Consider the following 24,706-nt stretch of genomic DNA (forward strand, 5'->3'; position numbering starts at 1 on the left):
AATCAAATTAGTTAAATAGGTCTTATATTAAGGACGGAGGAGTATTAAAATAAACATACCATGTACATATACTTAACTTTTCTGTCCTAATAATTTATGTTTTCCACACAAAAAAAATCCTATTAACATATTTTGATGCCATTCAAATTAAAAAAAAATACTGATGCATATTTTGGCGATATGTACTGCAGAGGACGCGTTTACGGGGGGAAATGGGAACACACTTTGTACTTCTCCTTTTTAATGCCAGTTGTTTAAGGAAAACCAGAAAGGCTATATTAATTGGCAATTGCTATCCAGCAATATAAGATCTGTATTTATTTGATATTATTAGTAATGAATGCAAGTGCGAATAATATTGGAATATTCCACTTTTAATGGCCGGATCATTTTGCATTTGCATTTAAAGCTACTTCCATATTTTTAGTCGATGAGCTTCATCAACAAATCTTCATTGAATGCCACAAAATTTCTCATCCACTTGTCAATAAATCAAATTTCAACTCCATCACAGACACATGTTCATGCCACGTCATTTCCACTTACCAGCCTCCATCAATCCTGCGTCCCCTGCCCCTGTATTTCACAAGAACGCAGGCGTCACAGATATAGTAATTTCTGGAAGGGAAAAAAAAAAAACTTGTGCTTGTTTAAATTAATATTCCTAAAAAATCTAATGCGAATATTTTTTTTTGCACTTTAGGGTTTGAGCTCTTATTATATGTAAAAGACGCACGCCCGAGTATACACACACACACATATATTTCGTGTGTACAAGTGATTGATGAGTGGATTAGCTGTGGCATCCGCGTTAATGGAGTCATACTCATAACCAAATAATATGAAAATGGCTTTCTCAATGTGCTACGTCACAATTCAAAACACATGCAAGCCTCTCCTTTTGTCTCCACTTCTTGACAACTTGGGATGGGGTGTTTGGTTTTAGGTTCTCACTGTGACAATTAGGCGTTGGGAGGAAGAATTCAATTCAAGTGGTTTTCAGCGCCACTCTTTTGACAAACATGTCGGCACTTGGCGCGGCTCAAATCATCATCGTCCTTACTATTCAGTCCATCACTCTCTCACTTGAATCCTGCCGGCCATTATATTAATATCCCTCTAGCTCTGCTCTTGAACCATTACACTCCTACCATAGATGAGGAGTTAAAGTTCTCTTTTTTGTTCTGATTTTAATACTCTTTCCAGCTCACCTGGGGACTATTAAATTACGGCAAATCAAGCATAATGATACGTATATATAGGCGCTAAATAACAAAGAACATCACCTGAGCCTAATTCCAGTTGCGTCTATTCTTTGGCCTTTGTCACTGCCAAGTTTTTGGTTCTCGCACGGAACTGTCGATTGTTAACAACACCACTCGGATATTTATTAAAGAGTATGAAGAAAGAAAGAGATTAAGCTGATTAGGCTACCACTATATCTCTATTCTCTACGTCTATATATAGACTAGAGGCTAGCTTACTCATCACCAACTTTGTAGTTCTTAGTGTGGGATGATTCATTACCCAGTGGCATTGTTCCTTTCTCCCTCTTTCTTTCTCAACTTTGGTTGTGTAAGTGGTGATAAAGCTCATTGAGCTACTGCATCTTTATACAGGCCACCCTGGGCTGTCTGCGCCAACTCCAAAATCGCGATTTCAGATACGTAAGACGGGTCGGTTTTTCGTATTTTGTTTCGTTAGCTTTCTTTATTTCCTGCATTTATTTTAATTTCTAGTGCTGCTTTTGTCACTTCCAATTCTTGTGTAATAATTTAGCACATACTCTTATGAGAGGGAAGTTCGAGCCATTATCTATCTCTTTCTGCTTGTTTTATTCTGTGTTGGTAACATATGTTTGTTTTCATGTGCAATGATTCCGCAGAAGCTGTCTCCAACTGCACATTTGCTTCTCCTCATCTTCGAGGTGGTGGAATGCTCCTCTTCTTCCGCTTGCATCTCTCTTATATAGCTTCATACGAACTCATTCTTCTTACTGAGTTTCTTCACCAATATATCATATTCAATAATGTCTATCACTCAATGGATCAATAATATTTCGGCTTCTCCATCACCTCCAGGATTGCTAATTACCCTTTTGATACGAGGATTGCCCGTATTGGAGCTTGCAGCGATATGCTTAAATTTGACTCTTTTTCTTGTGTCTCTGTTTATTGTCACTGCCACACGGATATTGGCGTATGCCTGTCGAAATCGAATTCGTAAGAACAACACGACCGGCTGTGCAAGCCCGGCTCCTCATTGTATTGATGGGGACATGCATGACGTTCGAATCAGTAGGGGGTTCAAATTCACAGTGTTCTGCTGTTTCTATGTTCTCTTCGTGTACATTTTGGTGTTAGGATTTGATGGGGCCGCTTTAATTAGAGGAGCAGCACATGGGAAAATTGTCGACTTATCTCTTCTTTCTATGCCAGTTTCCCAGGCGTTAGCTTGGTTCATGTTAAGCTTGTCGGCTTTGCATTGCAGATTCAAGGTGTCTGTGAAGTTTCCACTTTTGTTGAGGGTTTGGTGGTTTTTGTCCTTTGTAATTTGTTTGTGCACCGCATATGTTGATTGGAGAGAATTTTGGATGGAAGGTTCAAAGCACCTTTGCTCTCATGTTGTGGCAAATTTTGCTGTCACTCCAGCTCTTGCCTTCTTGTGTATTGTTGCGATTAGGGGTGTTACTGGTGTAAAAGTAAGCACTAACAGTGAGCTTGAAAAGCCATTGCTTCCTGATGAAGGGCCAGAGTGCCTCAAGGTTACACCTTATAGTGATGCAGGGCCTTTTAGCTTGGCTACTCTTTCTTGGCTAAACTCACTTCTTTCCGTGGGAGCAAAGAGACCACTTGAACTTAAGGACATTCCCCTTCTTGCACCGAAGGATCGAGCCAAGACCAACTACAAGGTTTTAAATGCTAACTGGGAGAGGCTGAAGAGCGAAAACCCTTATAAGCGGCCTTCACTAGCTTGGACTCTCGTCAAGTCATTCTGGAAGGAGGCAGCTTCCAATGCCATATTCGCTGGTGCGAATACTTTAGTCTCATATGTAGGTCCATACATGATAAGTTACTTTGTCAATTACTTGAGTGGTAAACACAGTTTTCCTCATGAAGGGTATATCCTGGTTGGGACATTCTTTGCAGCAAAACTTTTGGAGACCTTGACAACTCGGCAGTGGTATTTCGGGGTGGACATCTTGGGTATGCATATTAGGTCAGCTCTAACAGCAATGGTATATCAAAAGGGACTCAGGCTCTCAAGCTTGGCCAAGCAAAGTCACACAAGCGGGGAGATTGTTAACTACATGGCTATAGATGTTCAGAGGGTTGGGGACTACTCTTGGTATCTTCATGACATGTGGATGCTTCCTCTGCAAATTATTCTCGCCCTGGCAATTTTGTATAAGAATGTTGGGGTTGCTGCTTTTGCCGCATTGATTGCTACAATCATTTCCATTGTTGTCACCATTCCAGTGGCTAGGATACAAGAAGCTTATCAAGACAAATTAATGGCAGCTAAGGATGAGAGAATGCGGAAAACATCTGAGTGTCTCAGGAATATGAGAATTCTCAAGCTCGAGGCTTGGGAGGACAGATATCGAATAAAATTAGAGGAGATGCGTGAAGTAGAGTTCAAGTGGCTTCGGAGTGCCCTCTATGCCCAGGCTTTCATTACTTTCTTCTTCTGGAGCTCCCCTATATTTGTGTCTGCTGTCACTTTCGGCACTTCCATATTGATGGGTGGTAAGCTGACTGCAGGTAGTGTTCTTTCTGCTTTGGCTACTTTCAGGATCCTCCAAGAACCTCTAAGAAATTTTCCTGATTTAGTATCGACAATGGCTCAGACAAAAGTCTCTCTTGATCGCATCGTTGGTTTCCTGCAAGAGGAAGAATTGCAGGAAGGTGCAACTGTTAACTTGCCACGAGGCCCTTCTAACATTGCCGTAGAGATTAATGATGGAGTCTTTTGTTGGGATCCTTCTTCATCTAGACCTACTCTGTCAGGGATACATATTAAAGTGAAAAGAGGGATGCGAGTGGCTGTTTGTGGTGTGGTTGGTTCTGGGAAATCAAGTTTTCTTTCTTGCATTCTTGGAGAGATACCTAAGATTTCCGGTGATGTATGTTGATGAACTTGGCTTTTTCATTCTACTTTTCTTATGTCTAGTGATGTTTGAATCCATCCTCCTCACCTATGATAGTAAAGAGGCTCCTTTTGCAGGTAAGAGTCTTTGGCTCTTCTGCGTATGTATCCCAATCAGCATGGATACAGTCAGGAAATATAAAAGAAAATATCCTCTTTGGAAGCCCGATGGACAAAGTAAAATACAAGAATGTTCTTCATGCTTGTTCACTAAAAAAGGATCTGGAACTCTTCTCACATAGTGACCAAACCATCATTGGTGATAGAGGTATAAACCTAAGTGGTGGCCAGAAGCAGAGGGTGCAGCTTGCACGAGCACTCTACCAAGATTCTGACATATATCTCCTTGATGATCCCTTTAGTGCAGTTGATGCCCATACTGGGTCAGAATTGTTTAGGGTTAGTCTTTTCCTTGCTTACAATCAGTTTTTCTGTTTAGAAAGAAATATATTGGATATGGTTTAATCAATGAAATGGACATGCAGGAATACATATTGACAGCACTAGCAGATAAGACAGTCATTTTTGTGACCCACCAAGTTGAGTTTCTTCCTGCTGCTGATATGATCCTGGTATGCCTGCTTGGGCTTGTCTTGAAATTGTCCTTTTATTCCAGTTTCAAATTTCATAGAAGTTAAATTTACAATTATATTGCAACTTTTCAACCTTTTGACCCTTGAGAGTCACATGTGCTCTGCATCTAAGATTTAAAAAAATTTGAAGGTATGATCCTTTTAACATTTATGCTCCATCTTTGAAGGTTCTGAAAGAAGGCCGCATCATACAAGCAGGAAAATATGATGATCTTTTACAAGCAGGAACAGATTTTGAAACTCTAGTGTCAGCTCACCATGAAGCAATAGAGGCTATGGATATTCCTAATCAATTCTCAGAAGAGTCAGATGAAAATTTGTCCTCGGATGCATCTGTTATGACTAATAAAAAATTGGTTCCATCAGATGTTGACAGTTTGGCAAAGGAAGTGAAAGAGGGTTCATCAGCTTCTGAAGAGAAAGCAATTAAGGTGAAGAAGAAAGCAAAATGCGCAGAAGATAAACAACTTGTTCAGGAAGAGGAGAGGGTAAGAGGTAGAATTAGCATGAAGGTGTACTTTTCGTACATGGCTGCAGCATACAAAGGCCTATTGATTCCACTCATAATCATTGCTCAAGCACTATTTCAGTTCCTTCAAATTGCCAGCAATTGGTGGATGGCTTGGGCAAATCCTCAGACCGCAGGAGAGCAACCCAAAACAACTCCTATGATTCTTCTGCTTGTTTACATGGCCCTTGCTTTTGGAAGCTCTTGGTTTATTTTTATTAGGGCTGTTCTAGTAGCAACATTCGGTCTAGCAGCTTCACAAAAGCTTTTTTTGAATATGCTTAGAAGTATTTTCCGTTCACCAATGTCTTTCTTTGACTCTACTCCAGCTGGAAGGATTTTGAATCGTGTAAGTTTTTTTTTTTTCCTTCTAATTTATCTCTCCATGTATGTAGTGCCCTATATAATATGGGTCATCTTTACCCCTCCAGGTATCAATTGATCAAAGTGTTGTGGACCTTGACATTCCTTTCAGACTGGGTGGATTTGCTTCAACGACAATCCAGCTTATTGGTATTGTTGGTGTGATGACAAAAGTCACCTGGCAAATTTTGCTTCTAATTGTCCCTATGGCTGTTTCTTGTTTGTGGATGCAGGTAAGGAGAAATATAGCATTTACATCCCCTCTTTCTTTGCTTGCCACTCCATTTTTGTGAATTAAGGAATCATTCCTGCGTTTAACTTGTTCTAGTGCAGAAATACTATATGGCTTCCTCAAGGGAACTGGTTCGTATTGTAAGCATCCAGAAATCTCCAATTATAAATCTTTTTGGTGAATCAATCGGTGGAGCGACCACCATCAGAAGTTTTGGACAAGGAAAAAGGTTCATGAAGAGGAACCTCTATCTTCTAGATTGTTTTGCACGTCCTTTCTTCTGCAGTATTGCAGCTATTGAGTGGCTCTGCTTGCGCATGGAATTATTGTCAACCTTTGTGTTTGCTCTCTGCATGATATTAGTAGTGAGCTTTCCACGTGGAACTATTGACCCCAGTGAGTATTGGATCTCATTAACTTGAAATGTCTTTTATTATTATTTTTCATTCTACTCATGGAGAGACAAGTTAAAAAGCTCTAAGCTTGTACTCAAGTAAGTTGCTTTCAACTTGACTAGAGTTCTGCGTGATCTTACCCATGGTTGATCTTGCATTTAAACTCCTTCAAAGAGGAAAGTACTCATTTGATTGTGAATATTGCTCGAGATAAAGATGCAGGATGAAATGTGAAAAATTTAAATATAACCTTGTCAATCATTATTTCTTTTCTATATAGGCATGGCTGGACTTGCCGTGACATATGGACTGAATTTAAACGCACGATTATCACGGTGGATACTTAGCTTTTGCAAACTTGAAAATAAAATAATATCCATTGAAAGAATATACCAATACAGCCAAATTCCTAGTGAAGCACCAACGACTGTTGAAGAATTTCGTCCTCCATCCACATGGCCTGAGAATGGGAAAATTGAAATTGTTGATTTAAAGGTATAACTCTGATTAGTTTCACGTCACTAAGATGCTCATGCTTATTCTTGTTCCTTTGAATTGGAATTTGATCATTTCGCTTTTTGTCCTATTGCTTGCGTTGTCCCAATTAAAGGTTCGTTACAAGGAGAATATGCCTTTGGTGCTTCAAGGAGTATCTTGCACATTTCCTGGTGGAAAGAAAATTGGAATAGTTGGACGGACTGGAAGTGGCAAATCCACTTTGATTCAGGCATTATTTCGATTAATTGAACCTGCAGGTGGGAGTATCTTCATAGACAACATTAATATTTCAGATATTGGCCTTCATGACCTTCGTAGCCGTCTCAGCATCATCCCACAGGATCCGACTCTATTTGAAGGTACCATCCGAGGCAACCTTGATCCTCTTGAAGAGCACTCAGATAATGAGATTTGGGAGGTTAGCATTGCTTGCGTATCTCCATTATCCAATTTACACACAATTAGTGTAATCCATAGAAAAGTCCGTGTGTGTGAATGTGAACAATGTATGATATCCACGTATGCTTTCTTTTTATTGATCATTGATTGTAATATTTTCACAGGCGCTAGATAAGTCTCAGCTAGGAGAAATTATCCGTCAAAAGGAGCAAAAGCTTGATACACCAGGTAAAGGACAATGTTTGGAGTAAAAAGTAACTTTAAGACTTCTGCCCCTAACCCCACTCTTTAGGAAAAGTGACTTTAAGATTCATTGTGTAATTTGCAGTGTTAGAAAATGGAGATAATTGGAGCGTAGGACAGCGGCAACTAGTTTCTCTAGGCCGAGCTTTACTAAGGCAGGCAAAGATACTTTTTCTTGATGAAGCAACTGCATCAGTTGATACTGCCACTGATAATCTCATCCAGAAGATTATACGGACAGAATTCAAAGACTACACTGTCTGTACTATTGCACACCGTATTCCTACTGTTGTTGACAGCGATCTAGTTCTGGTACTTAGTGATGGTATGTGAAGTTGCATCTTTCTCCTTAGTCCTTCTTCTTCTTCTTCGTCTTCTTCGTCTTCTTTCTCAAAATACACCTGCAGATTCTGCTTTCTTATATTTCACGTACTACAGATTCAAATTTTTTTTTTAAGGAAAAAAAAAAATAGAGAGCGTATGTAATGTTTGTTTGTCACCTTTCGTCCAAATTAGCTCATAGATATGGTTCTTTGTTTTTGATGATAGAGTATGATTCCGTGTTTGTTTTGCTAGACTGTGCTCTTGAAGTGAACTAGTTAATATTTTTGCAGGTAGGATTGCAGAGTTTGATACCCCATCTCGACTTTTAGAGGATAAGTCGTCCATGTTTCTGAAGCTGGTGGCCGAATACTCATCACGCTCAAGTGGCATTCCAGATTTTTGAATTAAGGGTCATACGGGATCCTTTAAAGCTTTCTAAGTTATAGAGGTGGGGCTGGCATTAACACAAAGACGGTTCAAAAGTTGGGCCCATAAGTGTTGCCTCCGTGGCCACCTCTGATGCATTCGAAGAACTGGAAAAATGGTAAAAATAGAGGTGGTCGCTGCTTCAAGCATCAAGCATTTCCAATCCAGTGGGAGGAAATTTGTTTATAATTTGATGTTGTTGTTAGTTAATTCATCCCCTTTAGCAAGTTTTGAGGAAATGCAGGTATGTATAGCAGCATGCCTTGTAGCAAAGTATACATTTGTCCCATTTTGTTGGAAGTGAAGAACGTGGTAGATTTTTTTTTTTTCCCCTTTAAGCTGGACGGTGGTAGAATTGAACAATAACGTATTCCTCGCTTTCTTGGACTCAGAATTAACTAGAAATGATATTTTGTTATATCCTCTCTTGGGGGGGGGGGGGAAGAAGTCTGAACACAGCAAAAAGATATACTACTTCCAGTTTTTAATATGAGAGCTAATTGACTGATTTGAATAGATTAAGAAAATTATTTAAGTTGATTATCTGTGATAAATGAGTGTTATCTTTTCTAAAATATTTTCACTAATCATGTGTATTAGCTAGAATTATTATTTGATAAAATTTTTAACATGCATAATTACTATAAAGACTATCTTAAAAAATAGATAAATATAAAAGATAAAATGAATCAAGATATTATACTTAAGACCAAATTAAATATTAAACTAACTTTTATATTAAATATTGTATTTGGGTTGGTTAATTAAGAAGAAGCTTCAGAGCCTCCCCTATATACTGTTATTATGCGTCTGGCGCAAATATTTGATATATTAGTCACAAGATATGAACTCAAATAATTGAAAACTGAAAAAATTGAATCTTTTCAATCACCCGTTTAAGTATTATTTCACCAAACTCATTCGGTAATGCGGCAAAAATTGTTCTTTCATAAAGCAAAGCTCATTTATAATGAGTTGGCAAAGCCCAAAAACTCATTTATGATGAGCCCAAAAGGCCTAAATAGATATGTCAGCAGTGGTTGAGATGGGTGATTTGCCCAATTAGCACTTTTAGTCCCCTAGTAGAATAGAGGCTTGCTCAGAGACATTGGCCCAATAAATTGGAGCCGAAGTTTCCAGGATCCAGATCCAAAAACTGTCGCGTTCACCCTCGCAAATCTTCGTTTTCATTCCTAGTTGTCGTGGTGCCTTCCTTTCCCTCTGTCTGTGACTGGAGCACGGTATGATGCAGGCCATTACCAGGCGCTTAGGGCACCAATCGCTGAAGCCCTCAACTTCCATATCGTTGCTGAAGTGCACCTATCCAATTTCCGATCACTGTGATGTTCTATTTTTCTCCATTTTCCGTCTTAATTTGTGTGTATTTTGATGAATAATGTGCTTAGTTTCCTCTTTCTCTTCTGGTAATTGATGTTGCAGACTATGGAGCGGATCGCGAGCGTTATGCATCTACCCTTGCAACCAAGGGTGTCGGTCATCTTGTTCGCAAGGGCACGGGTGGAAGATCATCTGTCAGGTGACGCTGATTCATACATTTATCTTATAAGGCATTTTTTTAACCGGTTTGCCTTTCCCATTTGAAGTATAGGGGTCAGATGGCATTGTTAAAGAAGTGTTATTAGCTTATACAGCTGATAGTTGGACAGTCAAAGTGACGCTTGAAAGAAATTCTGTTTTGCAGTGGCGTTATAGCGACAGTATTTGGGGCAACTGGCTTTTTAGGTCGTTATGTTGTCCAACAACTGGGTAAGCTTGTACAATATTTTGCAATGTTTCATTGTTTCAGGAAAAAAATTACCAGAATATAGCACAAAATATCTGTTTACAGTAATTCCTGTTCGATTAAATTTGTCTACTTTTAATTAAGAAGGTATTTTAATATCAATTCTGTTATGTTGAGGAAGTTCTATTTATCTAACTGCATTGTATTGCTTCATTTACTTTTTGCAATACCATTCTCCTCTTCTAGCTAAAATGGGATCTCAAGTGCTAGTTCCATTTCGGGGTTCCGAAGATTCTCACCGTCATCTGAAACTGATGGGTGACTTAGGACAGGTAGTTTGGGATAATATTTTCAACACTTATCTCCATTTTTTTTTATTTGGATGGGATTGTTTGTGCAAGCTTGATTTCCATGAGTTGTTTGTGCTAATTCTCATGTGATTGATATGCACAGATTGTGCCCATGAAATACAACCCAAGAGATGAAGATTCAATAAAAGCTGTGATGGCAAAGGCCAATGTCGTCATCAATCTTATTGGTATGCGTCTCATGTACTTCTGCACCTTGATTGAATGTGTCATAGTATTGGAAATTGACTTTTTGCCGTACACTTCCTGGCTGATTATGCCCGCTGGCAGGAAGGGAGTATGAGACGAGAAACTTCAGCTTTGAGGAAGTGAACCATTACATGGCTGAGCAACTTGCAGTGGTACGTTTATTTACACTCAGCCTCAGAGTTTATCATTGACTCACTTTTTCTCTCATGGCATGCTCACACGTGCAAATCCATGACGCATATTTGCATCAACGAGTACTCTTCATAATTCTTAATAAGCTAAGGGATACTATTGAATGTCCATGGCCTCAACAAAAATGTCTGCTGTAAACTTCTGGGATGTAATTGAATATTGACCTTGTGAGAAGCAAAAGCAAAATAAAGCCAAAATGTGCAGTTTACCATGATGTTTCCCTAGAAAATTAAGTTCTTATTCTAGGATCTGGTTGATTTGTTATCTGAGCTTGAAAAACTGGAACATGCTTGAAGCCTTGAACGTTAAACATTAATATGCAGAAGTTTAATCCTATTCATGAGTCTCTTGCAATTCATAGTGGCTAGTTTAAAGTGTACTCAAGCTCTGATTTTGAGGCTTACAACAATCGTGAGGTTTTTTAATTATTGCAAAGTTTTAAACACGTATTAGGCTAGTTTAGAGCCCTGGAAGGCTTGGTTTGATTGGATGTGTGCTGACTTTAACGTTTTAGTTGCTTAACATAATCCTTTTTTTAAAGTATATTTGAAATTATATGTCATGATGATAAATAATGTGAAATGATGCAGATTTCCAAAGAACATGGTGGTATCATGCGATTTATTCATGTTTCTTGCCTAGGGGCATCCCCTTCCTCTCCATCCAGGATGCTGAGAGCCAAAGCTGCTGCAGAGGAAGCTATTTTAAAGGAATTACCTGAGGTACACTTTATTCATCCACTGAGTTAGAAGGCAGCACTTGTAGTGTCTTTATTTCTATGTTGCATTTGAAAATTTGAAGATGAACAGATTGAAACCTGGTTGTTTTCATCTAAAAAGAATTTCTCTGAACAGCAGAGATGAAAGTGAAATATCAGCCAATGCATTGCTTTTAGCAGTCCAGTGCATCATTACCTATGATTTGTTCAATGAATAAATGATAAAAAGTGGGTTGTCCATTTTTTTGTGAGGTTTTGGAATTTATTTTGGGTTTGGACTTGACCAGCATGATTTTCTTTATATCTGAAGCATTAGCATCTCCTGAATATTTTTTTGGGGTTACAGATAGTTTTATATTATTAAATGCTGCTACTTATCAGCGTTTCTTTAGACAATACATATTCTCCTGTTTAAATCTGATGAACTGAATATCTGATTGCTAATTAACTATAAAGCTTAGGCACGCATATTTTCCCATGTTAGTGTATCTGACGCCATAGTTGCTGCGACAGTACTGAGATGCGTGGACGTGTGAGAACAAGGAAAAAATTGTCTCTTTCATGTACAAAGTAAAATTCATTTTCACTGACAATGTCTAAAATATTTGTGGTGATTTTGCGCTCAACCAGTCACACCTAGGGGTAATTCATAATTTTGTGCTTGGTAGGTTGTAAGAGCATTATCATTGGAATTCATAACATGTACATCTACAGGCCACTATCATGAAACCAGCGGGTATTATTGGTACAGAGGATCGGATTTTGAATCGATGGGCTCAGTTTGCAAAGAAGTATAACTTTCTTCCATTGATAGGGGACGGGACCACTAAGTATGTAGTTTATCTGTTGAGCCACTACTGTAAACTTCAACACTTTTTTATGGAATGGAACTGTGATGTGTGTTGCTCTTCACTTTGGCATTGAAATGCTTGTTTCTTGATATCTTTCTGGATCGTGACAATATTATTGCAGAATACAACCTGTATATGTTGTTGATGTCGCCGCAGCAGTTATTGCAGCCTTGAAGGATGATGGGACTAGCATGGGGAAGATTTATGAACTGGGTGGTCCTGAGATCTTTACAGTCCATGAATTGGTGATTCTTTCATCGCTATTTGTTGATTAGTGACATGATATCTTTTTTAAACAAATATTGTACTATTGGGGTAAAAGAAGTAAGAAAAATTGGTAAATTAATGCAGACTACTTATGTGAATACAGGCTGAGCTTATGTATGATACAATCCGGGAACGGCCTCGATATGTGAAAGTTCCTTTCCCTATTGCAAAGGTGTGTTGATAATTTTTTGGTTACTTAGTCTTGTGTGCACGTACTATTGGGATTCCAGCATTGAATCTTTATAATTTTGTGTGGTTTCAGTTCCAATTACATGTATCTGGTCCTTAATATAAGAGTTTTTTTTTTTTTTAAAGTCCTAAACATAAGACTTTAATCTACTTTTTCTTTCATATTTATTCATTTTTTTCTAAAGTAGTCCTTGCAATGATAATAGTTCTAGCCAATATACTTGATTAATAAGGATATTTTAGGAAAAACAACACTTATTTATTACAAATAACTAACTTAACTAGTTTTCTTAATCTACTCAAATTGGTCAATTAACTCTTATATTAAGGACCGGAGGTAATATATGTTTAATTTATTTGACTAAAATGTTTGGAAACAGAATAGATTGTAATTCTAATTGTCTCACATCTGTAAACTTCTGTGGCTACTGAATGTTTTCTTTCAGTTTTGCTTTCATCCAATGTTTGATTGTGTTAGTGGGAATCTCTTGCCCAAAAAAATGCAGTAGTTTTCAAATAACTTCTTACTGTGAAATTGTCTGATGAGCAAAATTTGCTTAATTTCCCAGACATAAAAGTTATAGAAGTCGGTAGTCGTTGCAAGTTGTGTTAATCTGTTGTATATTTATGGTTGTACCTAGGTGACTGATAGTTGTCACTTTCCTGTTAGCTACCAATGGACTTTGTATTTTAAACTTCGTATATGAAAGTCACCATACATGCTGATGGAAGATAATGCTGGAGTTGGTTTGCTAATGACGACAACAATGTATGGTTTCACTTTAGTTACGTGGAGTTTACGTTATGTGGGATATGATGATTTCAGGCATTGGCAACACCACGAGAAATGTTTCTAAAGAAGGTGCCCTTTCCGCTACCCAATCCTAACATATTCAATCTGGATCAGATCCTTGCTTCAACTACCGATAATGTTGTTTCGGAGAGTGGTAATTTCTGTCATTTTTTTCGTGTGTTTTTTGTTTTCTTGATTCTCAGACTTAGTACACAATTTTTTTCTCACATCTTTTATTTTTCTACAATTAAATTTGCAGCTTTGACTTTCTATGATCTTGGAATTGCCCCTCGAAAGCTGAGAGGGTACCCGATTGAGTATCTTTTCTCATACCGTGAAGGAGGCCCACAATTTGGTACTACAGTCAGTGAAAGAGTCTCGCCAGATTCGTATCCATGAGACAACTCTTGGACGTTCGGTTCTGAATCATTTTTCAGTTTGTTATTCGCTTTTTCATTCCGAGTCTAAATGGCTCCTAGAGGCTCAATTTTTGTAAATTTCATTCATAATGTATGATGCTTGACCATGTTTAAGAATGAAAATAAGTCTGATACTTGTTGACCCCAGAACTAGCATTTAATAGGTACCTGCGAGTGAATCTGAAGTCATAATTTTTTTAACATTCTAGATCTAGCCCAATTCGGTGTTCCCTGGTCTCGAGTTAACGATGAGAGAGCCTGGAATTAGCGTTCTATGGTCAATTGGATATTTATTTAGCCTGAAAACCAAGGTGCTATAGTGCGGAAGGATTTCGGAAACATGTTAGTGTTGGACGTGAACTAGTAACTGCTTTGACTTTGGTCCCTTTTTCCTTTTAAATTGTCTGAGTCAACTTAAGGAATAATTAGAAAGCACGACTTTGCGTTAGGTGAGTAGAATTATGGCCATAGCGTATGTGGTCCAAATTAAAGGGTTGCCCTCATTCTGGCAAATGTTGCTCACTGATCCCCAACCGCAAGACAGTGTTCCTTTATGGCTTCCCTCCAAGCTTAAATGCGCACAGGAGACAACTCCACGGTGAGTTTGGTGCAAGTGTTGAGCAGGAAAAAAGGAGGGGGGGGGGGGCAGAAACAGCTAGTTCAACCGTTTGTCGTCCGGTTTGGTTTAGTTGTTAAACCAGGCATGAGCTTAAGTGATCAAATGGGGATAAACTAGTGATAACTGGTGATAAATAAGTTTGGATGATTATGTTATTATTGGTTTTATTTTTTCTCTGAGTTCTTAATATCTTAGTTCTTATAGATTTGAATAAATTCTAATGATGGTTTTGATATCGATAAATCATAAAAATCAAAATTCTCAATACGTTATTATTACATTTTCCTTAGATTTTGTTATTAGTGATTATTAATGTTATAACATTTTTTATTTTTAATTAAATTATATTATTTTAATATGACCGGTTTGATATCAAGTTAATTCTGGTTCGACTCATTGACTCTTGAATCACTACTTTAATTGATTTAATTTTTGGTCTAATTTTTTGCTTCTTTTTTGGTTAGGGTTAAGAAATAAGAACTATCATTACTCAGCAAGTACTAATAAGAGATTCGAATTTTCAAATTTCCAATTTAATTTGGAGAGAGCAACATAATAACTAGCAACTTGATTCGGAGAGAGCAACTTAACAAGAAATAAGACTCTTAAACCACCGCTACTTTAAATAACTAGTAATTTAATTCGGAGGGAGACAATGGCTTATAAACATATTTTACAATATAAGTTGAGACAAATTTTTTTACACATACTTATGCGTATTTTATAAATCACGGAGTTCAATGATATCTACAATAGGCGGGCTTACTCTTTGCAGTCAATATTGAAATGCCAATGAAGAAAAAAGAAGAGATTTATGCGGTGTAGAATTGAGAGGGAGGGAAGGAAATTTGACTAGTGGAGGTTAAGGCGCAAATTAAGGGAAGTGCTGCCACTTTCTGAAAGCAGTGTGTGACTTTCGAGACGGACGGGGTGCGAGTGCCAGCGGCTCCTAGATCCCTCGCGCCAGTTGTCTTCTGCTCACCGCTCTCTCATCACATGCCGCCCTTTTTTGACCACCCTCACATCACGTGCCTCGCTCATTTTACTCCCTAACCCCGTTTCTTGCTCTTTTTTTCTTCTGACCATGTCGCTGGGCATCATTTCTAAATTATTATTATTATTATAATATATGAAGAAAGTTTTTTAAATTAATGATTTAATTTCATAATCCTAATTATTTTTCCCCAAAAAGGACTCTGGAGTTTGGACACGCATTTACACATCATTTCAATGCATAGGGCACATCAGGGCAATACTTCCACTTATGATGATTAAAGAGGTAATATAATTTTAATTTTCTAAAACAATTTACTAGAAAATACTGAATAAGACCTGTTGAGATTGCCTTCAAAAATACTTATAAACATGTTTCATATAAGTCAAGATAAAATTTTTAATATGCTTTTCTCATATTATATAAATCGTGATTAAAAATTATTTATAAAATATTCTGAAATAAAATTAACTTGTACTCGTAATTTTTCCAGCATTACGAAAACATATAATACGAGTCAACATTGTGACTCTTCAGATCTGAGTCCAATCATCGGCTTCCGCGTGGTCCAATTTGCCCATTCCTTCATCGGGCTTGTCGATTCATGCATCCGGGGAGACAGCTTCAATCTCCTGGGCCCGACACGTTACCCCATCTCGGCGCGTATCACTCACGCCTCAGCCACCGACACGATGCAACCCCCCGCGCACGTTGCTAGCTCCTACGCTCCCCCATGCTCTCTAGTCTCTCCCTCTCTCGCACGCGCTCATTTATTTACTCATTTCTTCCCCGCGTATGCCTTCTCGATTTGTTGCTCGCCCCCTCTCTGCAAAATCGTCGCCTTGAGGCTCTAGATCTTTCTCTGTTGCTAAATCTCTCTTCGTTCGTAACTGCTCCCTCCTCTCCTTCTTCCGAACTATCTTGGTCACTCCTACTCATTTGTCGATTTCATTGTCAAATCCTGTTATATTGCTCCAAAATGAGATCCATTTATTGGAACTAGACGTAACAGCCTCGGCCATTGTGATTCCTGTGGTTTCTATGCTATTAATTTTAAAACAGTCTTTTTGTCCTGGTGTTTCAGTTATGTAGTTGCTGTAGGGTGACTCGGGATTTGGGATTTTGATCGGAATTGATATGAAATGAGACGCCGCCCTCCGGCGAGTGTTCTCCCTGAGCCCATGGAGAAAGGAACGGCAAAGAACAACAATTCTCGGCTTTGCTGTTTGGCATCCTTGTCCGGTTTTTTTGTGGTTTCTGCTATTGTACTTTCATTTTGTGGTGCTGCGAGGTGGCAATGTTGATCAGTCCACTAAATTACAACCCGGTCCTATTAACCATGAATCCACCCCGTTCCACGTAACCGATGCCCGTCTTGTGCAAGCTCCTCCGAGAAAGATTGGAATCCATGATGCTCCTAGTCCCCCAAAAAATGATGATGCTCCTCAGGTTCAGAGCCCTGAAAAGAATTACCCCTTTATGAGAGCAATGAAGACTGCTGAAAACAAGAGTGATCCCTGTGGAGGGAGGTATATTTATGTGCATGACCTTCCTTCCAGGTTTAATGAGGACATGTTGAAGGAGTGCAGGAGTTTGAGTTTATGGACTAACATGTGTAAGTTCACCACTAATGCTGGGCTTGGTCCACCACTCGAGAATGTTGAAGGGGTGTTCTCAGATACTGGGTGGTATGCTACAAATCAGTTTGCTGTGGATGTTATATTCAACAATCGGATGAAGCAGTATGAATGCTTGACAAAAGACTCCTCAATTGCCGCAGCAATTTTTGTTCCCTTCTACGCTGGGTTTGATATTGCCCGGTATCTATGGGGCTACAATATTTCAGTGAGGGATGCAGCTTCGCTTGATCTTGTTGATTGGCTTATGAAGAGGCCAGAGTGGGGCATAATGAATGGCAGAGATCATTTCCTTGTTGCAGGACGGATAACTTGGGATTTCCGGAGACTTAGTGATGAAGAATCTGACTGGGGCAGTAAACTTCTGTTCTTGCCAGCGGCTAAGAACATGTCCATGCTTGTGGTTGAATCTAGTCCCTGGAATGCCAACGATTTCGGTATTCCATATCCAACATACTTTCACCCTGCAAAAGATGCTGATGTGTTCATTTGGCAGGATAGAATGAGGCAATTGGAGAGGAAGTGGCTCTTCTCGTTTGCTGGAGCTCCACGTCCTGGTAACCCTAAGTCAATCAGGGGGCAGATAATTGATCAATGCAAGCGATCACAAGTTTGTAAGCTGCTGGAATGCGATTTTGGTGAAAGCAAATGTCACTCTCCAAGCAGTATAATGAAGATGTTTCAGAGCTCACTTTTCTGCCTGCAACCTCAGGGCGATTCATACACTCGGAGATCTGCTTTCGATTCAATGTTGGCTGGTTGTATACCTGTCTTCTTCCATCCAGGTTCCGCATATACGCAATATACCTGGCATCTTCCTAAGAATTATACCAAGTATTCTGTATTCATTCCAGAGGACGATATTCGTAAGAGGAATGTAAGCATAGAGGATAGGCTTAACGAGATATCACCTGAGCAAGTAAAAATCATGAGAGAGGAAGTAATTAGTCTAATTCCAAGACTAGTATATGCTGATCCTCGCTCTAAACTGGAAACTCTTGAAGATGCCTTTGATGTTTCTGTACAGGCAATTATTGACAAGGTTTCAAATTTGAGAAAGGATATCATTGAAGATCGTATAGATGAAAACTTCATAGAGGAGAATAGTTGGAAGTATGCACTGTTAGGAGAGGGACAGCGCGAGGTAGGACCTCATGAATGGGATCCTTTCTTCTCAAAACCGAAGGATGGTAGTGGAGATTCCAATGATTCGTCTGCAGAAGCTGCAAAAAATTCTTACAAGAGTGAGCAAAGAGGTCAATCATGAAAAGAAAGGTGAAATGCATATGCGGGGTTCTGAAATGTTGTTTAATTGAAACTCAGAGAAATGCTTTCCCTGAATCAAGAAAGAATTGTCGGTACAAACTGCTGTTGAGATCTTGCTATGCTTACTGCTGATGACGGGCTTGTAAACCCTGGAGAGATATTTTCCACTTCATAAAATTTTTGTTATATAGGTTTTTCCCAATTTCTGCATCTGCATTCTCCTTAGGGGGGTTCCAACGAAAGTATTTTGCCAGTTTAATGATTTATTTGATATGTTATTCTTTGTTAAGTTGATTTACATAGGAAATAAAAACGAAGATTGAGTTCATGACTGTTTGTAAACCTGAGCTGATTGCACCAACATTTTCTTTCACTGACTACTTTAAAGGTATGGGAATTTCAGCAATTGTCTACTTGAATAATTCGTCATTTCGCTGGTACATGAGTGCTGCGAGGACATGTCCCCTTTAGAGCGAGGAGGGGCTTTCTTGTGCGATTGCCAATCCAAGCTGAGAGCCTCTTTTGATAAATATCGAGAGAAACAATGCCTTTTTCTTATGTTCGTTTCCACTTTCCAGTTGCTTCCATAGCTAAAAGGGGTAGCATCATTTTGGTCTACAGACCTGTGGGATTTTGTAGCTAGCGGGTTATAATTATAAAAGCAGAAACAATCATCTGTTTCATTGGTTCCACAGTTGTTGTTTCTGCCTGTCTGACAACTTGCTTTGGATAAAGAAACGGGTGCGTTAAATTTTGTTATTAGCTAATCAAACCTATTCTTCAAGGCTTTACTGTTGCGTACATTTAATCTGAGGTTGCTGAGGATGGCCTTGGAGAAATGACAGGTAAACTTTAATGACAAGGCGGACAGTGGACACTTGTCCTTAATGGCACTGTTTACATGGTGGTTCTGGGAAAATGGCAGTGTTACTATTCGTACTATTTGGGGGGTGCCCTAATCCTTGCCCCTTACCTGCGCTGCCTCCGTTTGTCTTTATGGATATGACCAGGTGAGTTTCCAGTAATCCGGCAGGTTGATTTATTTTGCTTGCAGTTTTTAGAAGTACCTGCAAATGTTTGCTCATTATTGGGGTGCCAAGTACGCTTACTCTTTGGATACGGTGGTTCTCCTTGTCGGTGCAATAGTGTCGGCACACACCCCGTTGATCAGACTCAGATGCGAGAAGCCCCATGCCACCGAGTTTCTGCACGCTGTTCTGATCTCATCTCAGTTGGAGCCCTTTCTTTTCTTTTTGAATGACAAGACTAGATCAAGAAACTGTAGTAATTCTTGGAGTGGGAGGATTGTTAAGAATTCTGTAATCGGTGCCCATGCAGTGAGCAAGTCAGTTAGTATATTTATTGTGATAGTACTTGGCATTACTTATATATATATATATATATATATGTTTCAGGTTCTAAAACAAAATTTTTTTAATATACCTACTTCATATTTAATAAATTATTATTAAAAAATGTTTATAAGTTATTCTAAATAATTTCTTAATTGCATACTTGATCAAGATTACTAACATTGGGGGGAAAAAGAAAATTGGAAAAGGTCCCCATTTAAAATTTTAGTGGTGAGAGAAACTTACATTAGAGTATCAAAATTTTGTACACAAATTCGCAACATATTAATACAAAATATAGAAATTTATTAGGTCATTTTCACTAATAAAACTTTTAACTGAGAATTTTCTCCGAATTTTTCCCAAAAAAAAAGATCTTCACTTGTAGATCATTGGATTCCTTTGTACCCGGTTAATTTGACAAAAGAGGTCTATATATAAAATTATATTAATTATAAAAGAAACACAAAGAAGTAAATATTAAATCTTATAAATAAAATTTAATTTTTATGCATGTAATTGAAATACCTGCAAAGATTAAAAACACTAACATTAATCATTAAAATATTAATATTGAACGCTGCTATCTTTAATAGTAGGAGGCAAAATTATGACAGTTTTTAAATTTCTAAAATAATATGAAAAAGAATTAGGTGTCTGACAATTTTAAATAAAAACTTTCAGAATAAATTTGCATTTTATCTCAATTTAAATTATATATGATCTGAGTGAGCAGATTTTAAAATATTTTAGAAGTTTGAAAATATTTGAGGTACGCAAAATAAAGCATATAAAACAAAATAAATAGATTATATCGCGAGTATTCTTTAGCGGTGAATTGCTGAACTCTTCATCATCGACCCCTTTAATCTTGATGAAAATTCCTTCATATTTTCCAATTGAGCTGGTTGCCATTTTTGGTCTAGTTGAATAATTCTCTGAAAAAATCTATGCGATTTTCGAGCAAGCAGCACTAGAGGATGGCCATGGAATTCATGATTTGTGAAGTGATTTGGATTGTGCAACTGCATAAACTGTTCTATATCCCAGTTAATTCAAGTTTTATGGATATTAAAAGGATTAAATTTATGTGTCATTCTTCATGTCTTGATCATTGAATTCTGACTTGAAAATTAATGATAAAGATACAAATAACGTCGTTTCACATTATAAAACACGCGACCCCCCCCAGCGGAAGATGGAGCCTTTGATCCCGAATTGAACAGAGGACGCATTAAATGCAAATTCGCACGATAGATTTATGGTGCCTTGGCAGGGGGTAAAAGGAAGCTAAGCATAGCAAATCCTAATATCTACATGCCAAAGTGAACTGAGAGAATTTGAAACTAACGGCTACTTAAGCTTCTATTAAAGCTAACCTAAACATCTCGTGATGGTCACAGCAGGCTCCTCGATTCCGAAATCATTCTCCCGTCTCGTTTCTTTCTGTTTCTCTCGCTCCCTTCACAAAGGATCCTCGTGATGAAGAGCTCTTGTACTTCACGAGCTTCATGTTCCCTCGCTCTCCTGTTTTCAATTCTCTCCCCTTACGCCTTCAAATACCCCCTCCTACCTTCCCACCAAATCATGCACCCCACATACAATTCTCGTACTACCAGTCATGGAATCCCAAAAAGTTCACTTTTTCTTTCTCACTCTTCTGTTCCACTTCATTCGCACCATCCATGCAGATTCTTTAGCAACTTACATAGTTCAGCTAGACCCGCATGGCACAACCAGCTCTCTCTTCACCTCCAAGCTCCAATGGCATCTTTCCTTTTTACAGCAGACCATTTTGTCTGATGACAACGACCCTTCTTGTCGCCTCCTTTACTCATACCGTTCCGCCATGGACGGTTTTGCAGTTCAGTTGACAGAGTCTGAAGTGGAGCACTTGCAAAGCCTCCCTGATGTTATCTCCATTAGACCGGACGACAAGATCCAGATTCAAACCACCTACTCTTACAAGTTCTTAGGACTGAACCCCAGGGGAGAAGACGCTTGGTATCGGTCAAGTTTTGGCCGTGGAACCATAATTGGGGTGCTTGATACAGGAGTGTGGCCAGAGAGTCCAAGCTTCAATGATCACGGAATGCCTCCAATTCCCAAGAAATGGAAGGGCATATGCCAGAACGGTCAGGCCTTTAACTCTTCCCATTGCAACCGAAAACTCGTTGGAGCAAGGTACTTCACCAAAGGTCATCTTGCAGCTTCACCTTCAAGAATTGCAGAGTATCTCTCGCCGAGAGATTCAACTGGCCATGGCACTCACACTTCATCTACTGCTGCTGGAGCATCAGTGCCTACGGCTAATGTCCTTGGTTATGCTTCTGGTGTGGCTAGAGGAATGGCTCCTCAGGCTCACATTGCAGTATACAAAGTGTGCTGGTTCAATGGCTGCTATAATTCTGATATCCTAGCTGCTATGGATGCAGCCATTAGAGATGGCGTGGACGTTCTCTCCTTGTCTCTAGGTGGCTTCCCGGTACCTCTATACAATGATAATATCGCCATTGGAAGCTTTCGAGCGATGGAACATGGGATTGCGGTTGTCTGTGCAGCTGGAAACAATGGCCCGATGGCAATGTCTGTTGCCAATGAAGCCCCATGGATTGCCACTGTTGGTGCCAGCACACTGGATAGAAAATTCCCAGCTACAGTTCGCATGGGAAATGGGCGAATTCTCTATGGAGAATCCATTTATCCAGCAAACCGACTTATGAGCACAGGCAAAGAACTCGAGCTAGTTTATCTGACTGATGGGGATAGGATGAGTCAATTTTGCCTCGCAGGGTCTCTTCCAAGGGACAAAGTTAGGGGTAAAATGGTGGTGTGTGATAGAGGCATCAATGGGAGAGCAGAAAAAGGTCAAGTTGTGAAGGAAGCAGGTGGTGCTGCCATGATTTTGGCAAACACAGCGATAAACTTGGAAGAGGATTCGGTTGATGTTCATGTCCTTCCTGCAACGTTGATAGGCTTTGATGAATCTATTCGCTTAAAAGCTTATATAAACTCCACAGAGAGGCCCCTTGCTCGGCTTGAATTTGAAGGAACTGTTATAGGAAGGTCCAGGGCTCCAGCGGTGGCAAGATTTTCAGCCAGAGGACCAAGTTTTACTAACCCTTCAATCCTCAAACCAGATATAATTGCTCCAGGTGTCAATATCATTGCTGCTTGGCCTCAAAACCTGGGTCCCACAGCCCTTCCGGAAGATTCTAGAAGAGTAAACTTCTCCGTCATGTCAGGTACTTCAATGTCTTGTCCTCATGTCAGTGGAATCACTGCTCTCATCCGCTCAGCACACCCAACATGGAGCCCAGCAGCTATCAAGTCTGCGATAATGACAACAGCTGAAGTAACCGACCGGGCAGGAAGCCCCATACTTGATGGAGATAAACCAGCAAGTGTGTTTGCCATGGGAGCAGGCCATGTGAATCCAGAGAGAGCTATAAACCCAGGTCTCGTTTATGATATCGGACCAGATGATTATGTCACTCATCTTTGCACACTTGGATATACGTCATCAGAAATTTTCAGCATAACTCACAGAAAAGTGAGTTGCCATGATATCTTGCGGGCGAACAAAGGCTTCAGCCTTAACTATCCATCATTTTCTGTGATCTTTAAGGACGGAATGAGTATGAAGAAGTTCAGCAGGAGACTAACTAACGTGGGAAGTCCTAACTCCACCTACTCATTGGAGGTTATGGCACCTCAAGGAGTGAAAGTGATAGTAAAACCCAGGCGCCTGGTATTCGACCGTATATATCAAAGGTTGAATTACAGGGTGTGGTTTATATCAAGGAAGGTGAAAGGAGCTGATTCGATGACATCTGCAGAAGGACACTTAACATGGGTTCATTCTCAGAATGGCTCCTACAGGGTCAGAAGCCCCATTGCAGTAACTTGGAAGGTTTAATAGCAGAGGGGACAAGAAAGCTATAGAATATGGCAATTCAGTTTGTCGTAGACCTTGCTTTCCCAGTATCATTGCTTCAAACACTTTATCTCTCGCAAAGTCGTTGGCGAAGTTTCGAGGTGGTTTCTTGATAGGCAGACCATTAATATAGTACTCTGCTAAATAATTGGTCAGACCTAGCTGTATTAAAAAAAATTCTATTAAGTACTTGTCTTTTCAAAACCGAGTATGTGTTATTTAATAGATATAAAGTTTCCCGCACCAAAGCCTTAAGAGAAACAGAATTTGGGATTGTGAAGTAAGGCAGTACACAATTACAGAAGGTACATAAACTGAGACATCCATGAATAAGCTATCAAGAAGTAATATTAATGATAAAGCAGGTTGACACATGCTGGCAATAATGTAATGCTCCATGGTATTGCTCGCCTAACTTCAAAGCAAGATAAACATACTATAGGAAGTCATATAACCAAGAGCTATATGAACTCAGTTCCAAGAAAGAGTCTGGTAAGATCTAGACAACAGCAGAAAGAGCAAAATTTTTGCAATTCAGATGAACTCAGAAGGATATGTGTATGTGAATAGATTTACATGCACATGAATCCATTATTCTACTATAATACAAAAGCCAACTTCATGACAAATGGAAAAAGAAGAGTGGGGAAAAGAGAAGAGTTAGCACAATGACTCATTTTTTAATGAATTGCAAACCATTAGCATTGGAGTACCGCTCCATGAATCTCATGAATCTATCCCACTCCCACTCCCGTGAGATCGCATTACATACTTGGCTTCAATTCCCGAAGGCTTCCCATTGATAAATTTGGCACTCACATCAACCGATTGAAGTACACCTTCCTCATCAATCATATAGAAGCCTGTGATGTCACCAACTTCACCAGAAGAATCGAAAACTGAGGGCTGATCAAACCTGAAGATAGCCATGCCATTTGTTCCATCTCTCGATTTAGTGAGCCTTACATCTGGCACCGTTAGCTCGTCTGTTCCTTGGATGAACTGTATGGTTGGTTTGACCATCATAATAATGGGTCCGCG

At 39.1% G+C, this 24,706-nt stretch overlaps 4 protein-coding genes and 1 pseudogene across 5 annotated transcripts; 4 read left to right on the top strand and 1 right to left on the bottom strand.

Annotated features, from left to right (window-relative positions):
• Window positions 1–1,973: 1,973 nt before the first annotated feature.
• On the top strand, window positions 1,974–8,567 carry LOC114750076 (ABC transporter C family member 5-like). 2 transcript variants are annotated; one of them, XM_028938621.1, is made up of 12 exons: window positions 1,974–3,029; window positions 3,150–4,126; window positions 4,228–4,548; window positions 4,635–4,721; window positions 4,910–5,599; window positions 5,682–5,846; window positions 5,947–6,241; window positions 6,521–6,735; window positions 6,851–7,156; window positions 7,302–7,365; window positions 7,466–7,705; window positions 7,995–8,567. In XM_028938621.1, exons 1-12 carry the CDS (start codon window positions 2,030–2,032, stop codon window positions 8,105–8,107), a joined length of 4,473 nt encoding a protein of 1,490 aa, XP_028794454.1. In that variant the 5' UTR covers window positions 1,974–2,029; the 3' UTR covers window positions 8,108–8,567. The 2 variants fall into 2 exon arrangements, with proteins under 2 accessions (XP_028794454.1, XP_028794453.1); XM_028938620.1 differs by having other exon boundaries at window positions 1,974–4,126.
• A 762-nt stretch (window positions 8,568–9,329) lies between these two features.
• On the top strand, window positions 9,330–14,013 carry LOC114750078 (NADH dehydrogenase [ubiquinone] 1 alpha subcomplex subunit 9, mitochondrial-like). Its single transcript, XM_028938622.1, has 12 exons — window positions 9,330–9,470; window positions 9,571–9,667; window positions 9,833–9,897; window positions 10,121–10,206; window positions 10,328–10,412; window positions 10,513–10,583; window positions 11,214–11,345; window positions 12,056–12,171; window positions 12,314–12,437; window positions 12,563–12,631; window positions 13,475–13,595; window positions 13,701–14,013. Exons 1-12 carry the CDS (start codon window positions 9,374–9,376, stop codon window positions 13,838–13,840), a joined length of 1,203 nt encoding a protein of 400 aa, XP_028794455.1. The 5' UTR covers window positions 9,330–9,373; the 3' UTR covers window positions 13,841–14,013.
• A 2,394-nt stretch (window positions 14,014–16,407) lies between these two features.
• On the top strand, window positions 16,408–18,798 carry LOC114750077 (xyloglucan galactosyltransferase MUR3-like; annotated as a pseudogene).
• Window positions 18,799–21,014: 2,216 nt separating this feature from the next.
• Window positions 21,015–23,706, top strand: LOC114750079 (subtilisin-like protease SBT1.2). The gene has a single exon (XM_028938623.1). The coding sequence runs from the start codon at window positions 21,350–21,352 to the stop codon at window positions 23,645–23,647; it is 2,298 nt and encodes a 765-aa protein (XP_028794456.1). The 5' UTR covers window positions 21,015–21,349; the 3' UTR covers window positions 23,648–23,706.
• Window positions 23,707–23,987: 281 nt separating this feature from the next.
• On the bottom strand, window positions 23,988–24,700 carry LOC114750080 (photosystem II reaction center PSB28 protein, chloroplastic-like). Its single transcript, XM_028938624.1, is given in 2 exon segments — window positions 23,988–24,416; window positions 24,419–24,700. Coding segments are annotated over 2 exon segments (351 nt in total). The 5' UTR covers window positions 24,692–24,700; the 3' UTR covers window positions 23,988–24,338.
• Between the last annotated feature and the right edge of the window lie 6 nt (window positions 24,701–24,706).

This window comes from Neltuma alba, unplaced genomic scaffold (assembly GCF_004799145.2).
Source record: "Neltuma alba isolate B1F8T4 unplaced genomic scaffold, ASM479914v2 tig00006313_pilon, whole genome shotgun sequence".
Taxonomy (NCBI): domain Eukaryota; kingdom Viridiplantae; phylum Streptophyta; class Magnoliopsida; order Fabales; family Fabaceae; genus Neltuma; species Neltuma alba.

Bases quoted from the DNA above. Each gene is read 5' to 3' on its own strand.
- LOC114750078 (XM_028938622.1), top strand. From the start codon at position 9,374: ATGATGCAGGCCATTACCAGGCGCTTAGGGCACCAATCGCTGAAGCCC. The intron at 10,207-10,327 runs GTAGTTTGGGAT...TGATATGCACAG, and splicing joins TGATGGGTGACTTAGGACAG to ATTGTGCCCATGAAATACAA. The intron at 12,632-13,474 runs GTGTGTTGATAA...TGATGATTTCAG, and splicing joins TTCCTTTCCCTATTGCAAAG to GCATTGGCAACACCACGAGA.
- LOC114750076 (XM_028938620.1), top strand. From the start codon at position 2,030: ATGTCTATCACTCAATGGATCAATAATATTTCGGCTTCTCCATCACCT. The intron at 5,847-5,946 runs GTAAGGAGAAAT...GTTCTAGTGCAG, and splicing joins TTTCTTGTTTGTGGATGCAG to AAATACTATATGGCTTCCTC. The intron at 6,242-6,520 runs GTGAGTATTGGA...TTTTCTATATAG, and splicing joins ACGTGGAACTATTGACCCCA to GCATGGCTGGACTTGCCGTG.
- LOC114750079 (XM_028938623.1), top strand. From the start codon at position 21,350: ATGGAATCCCAAAAAGTTCACTTTTTCTTTCTCACTCTTCTGTTCCAC.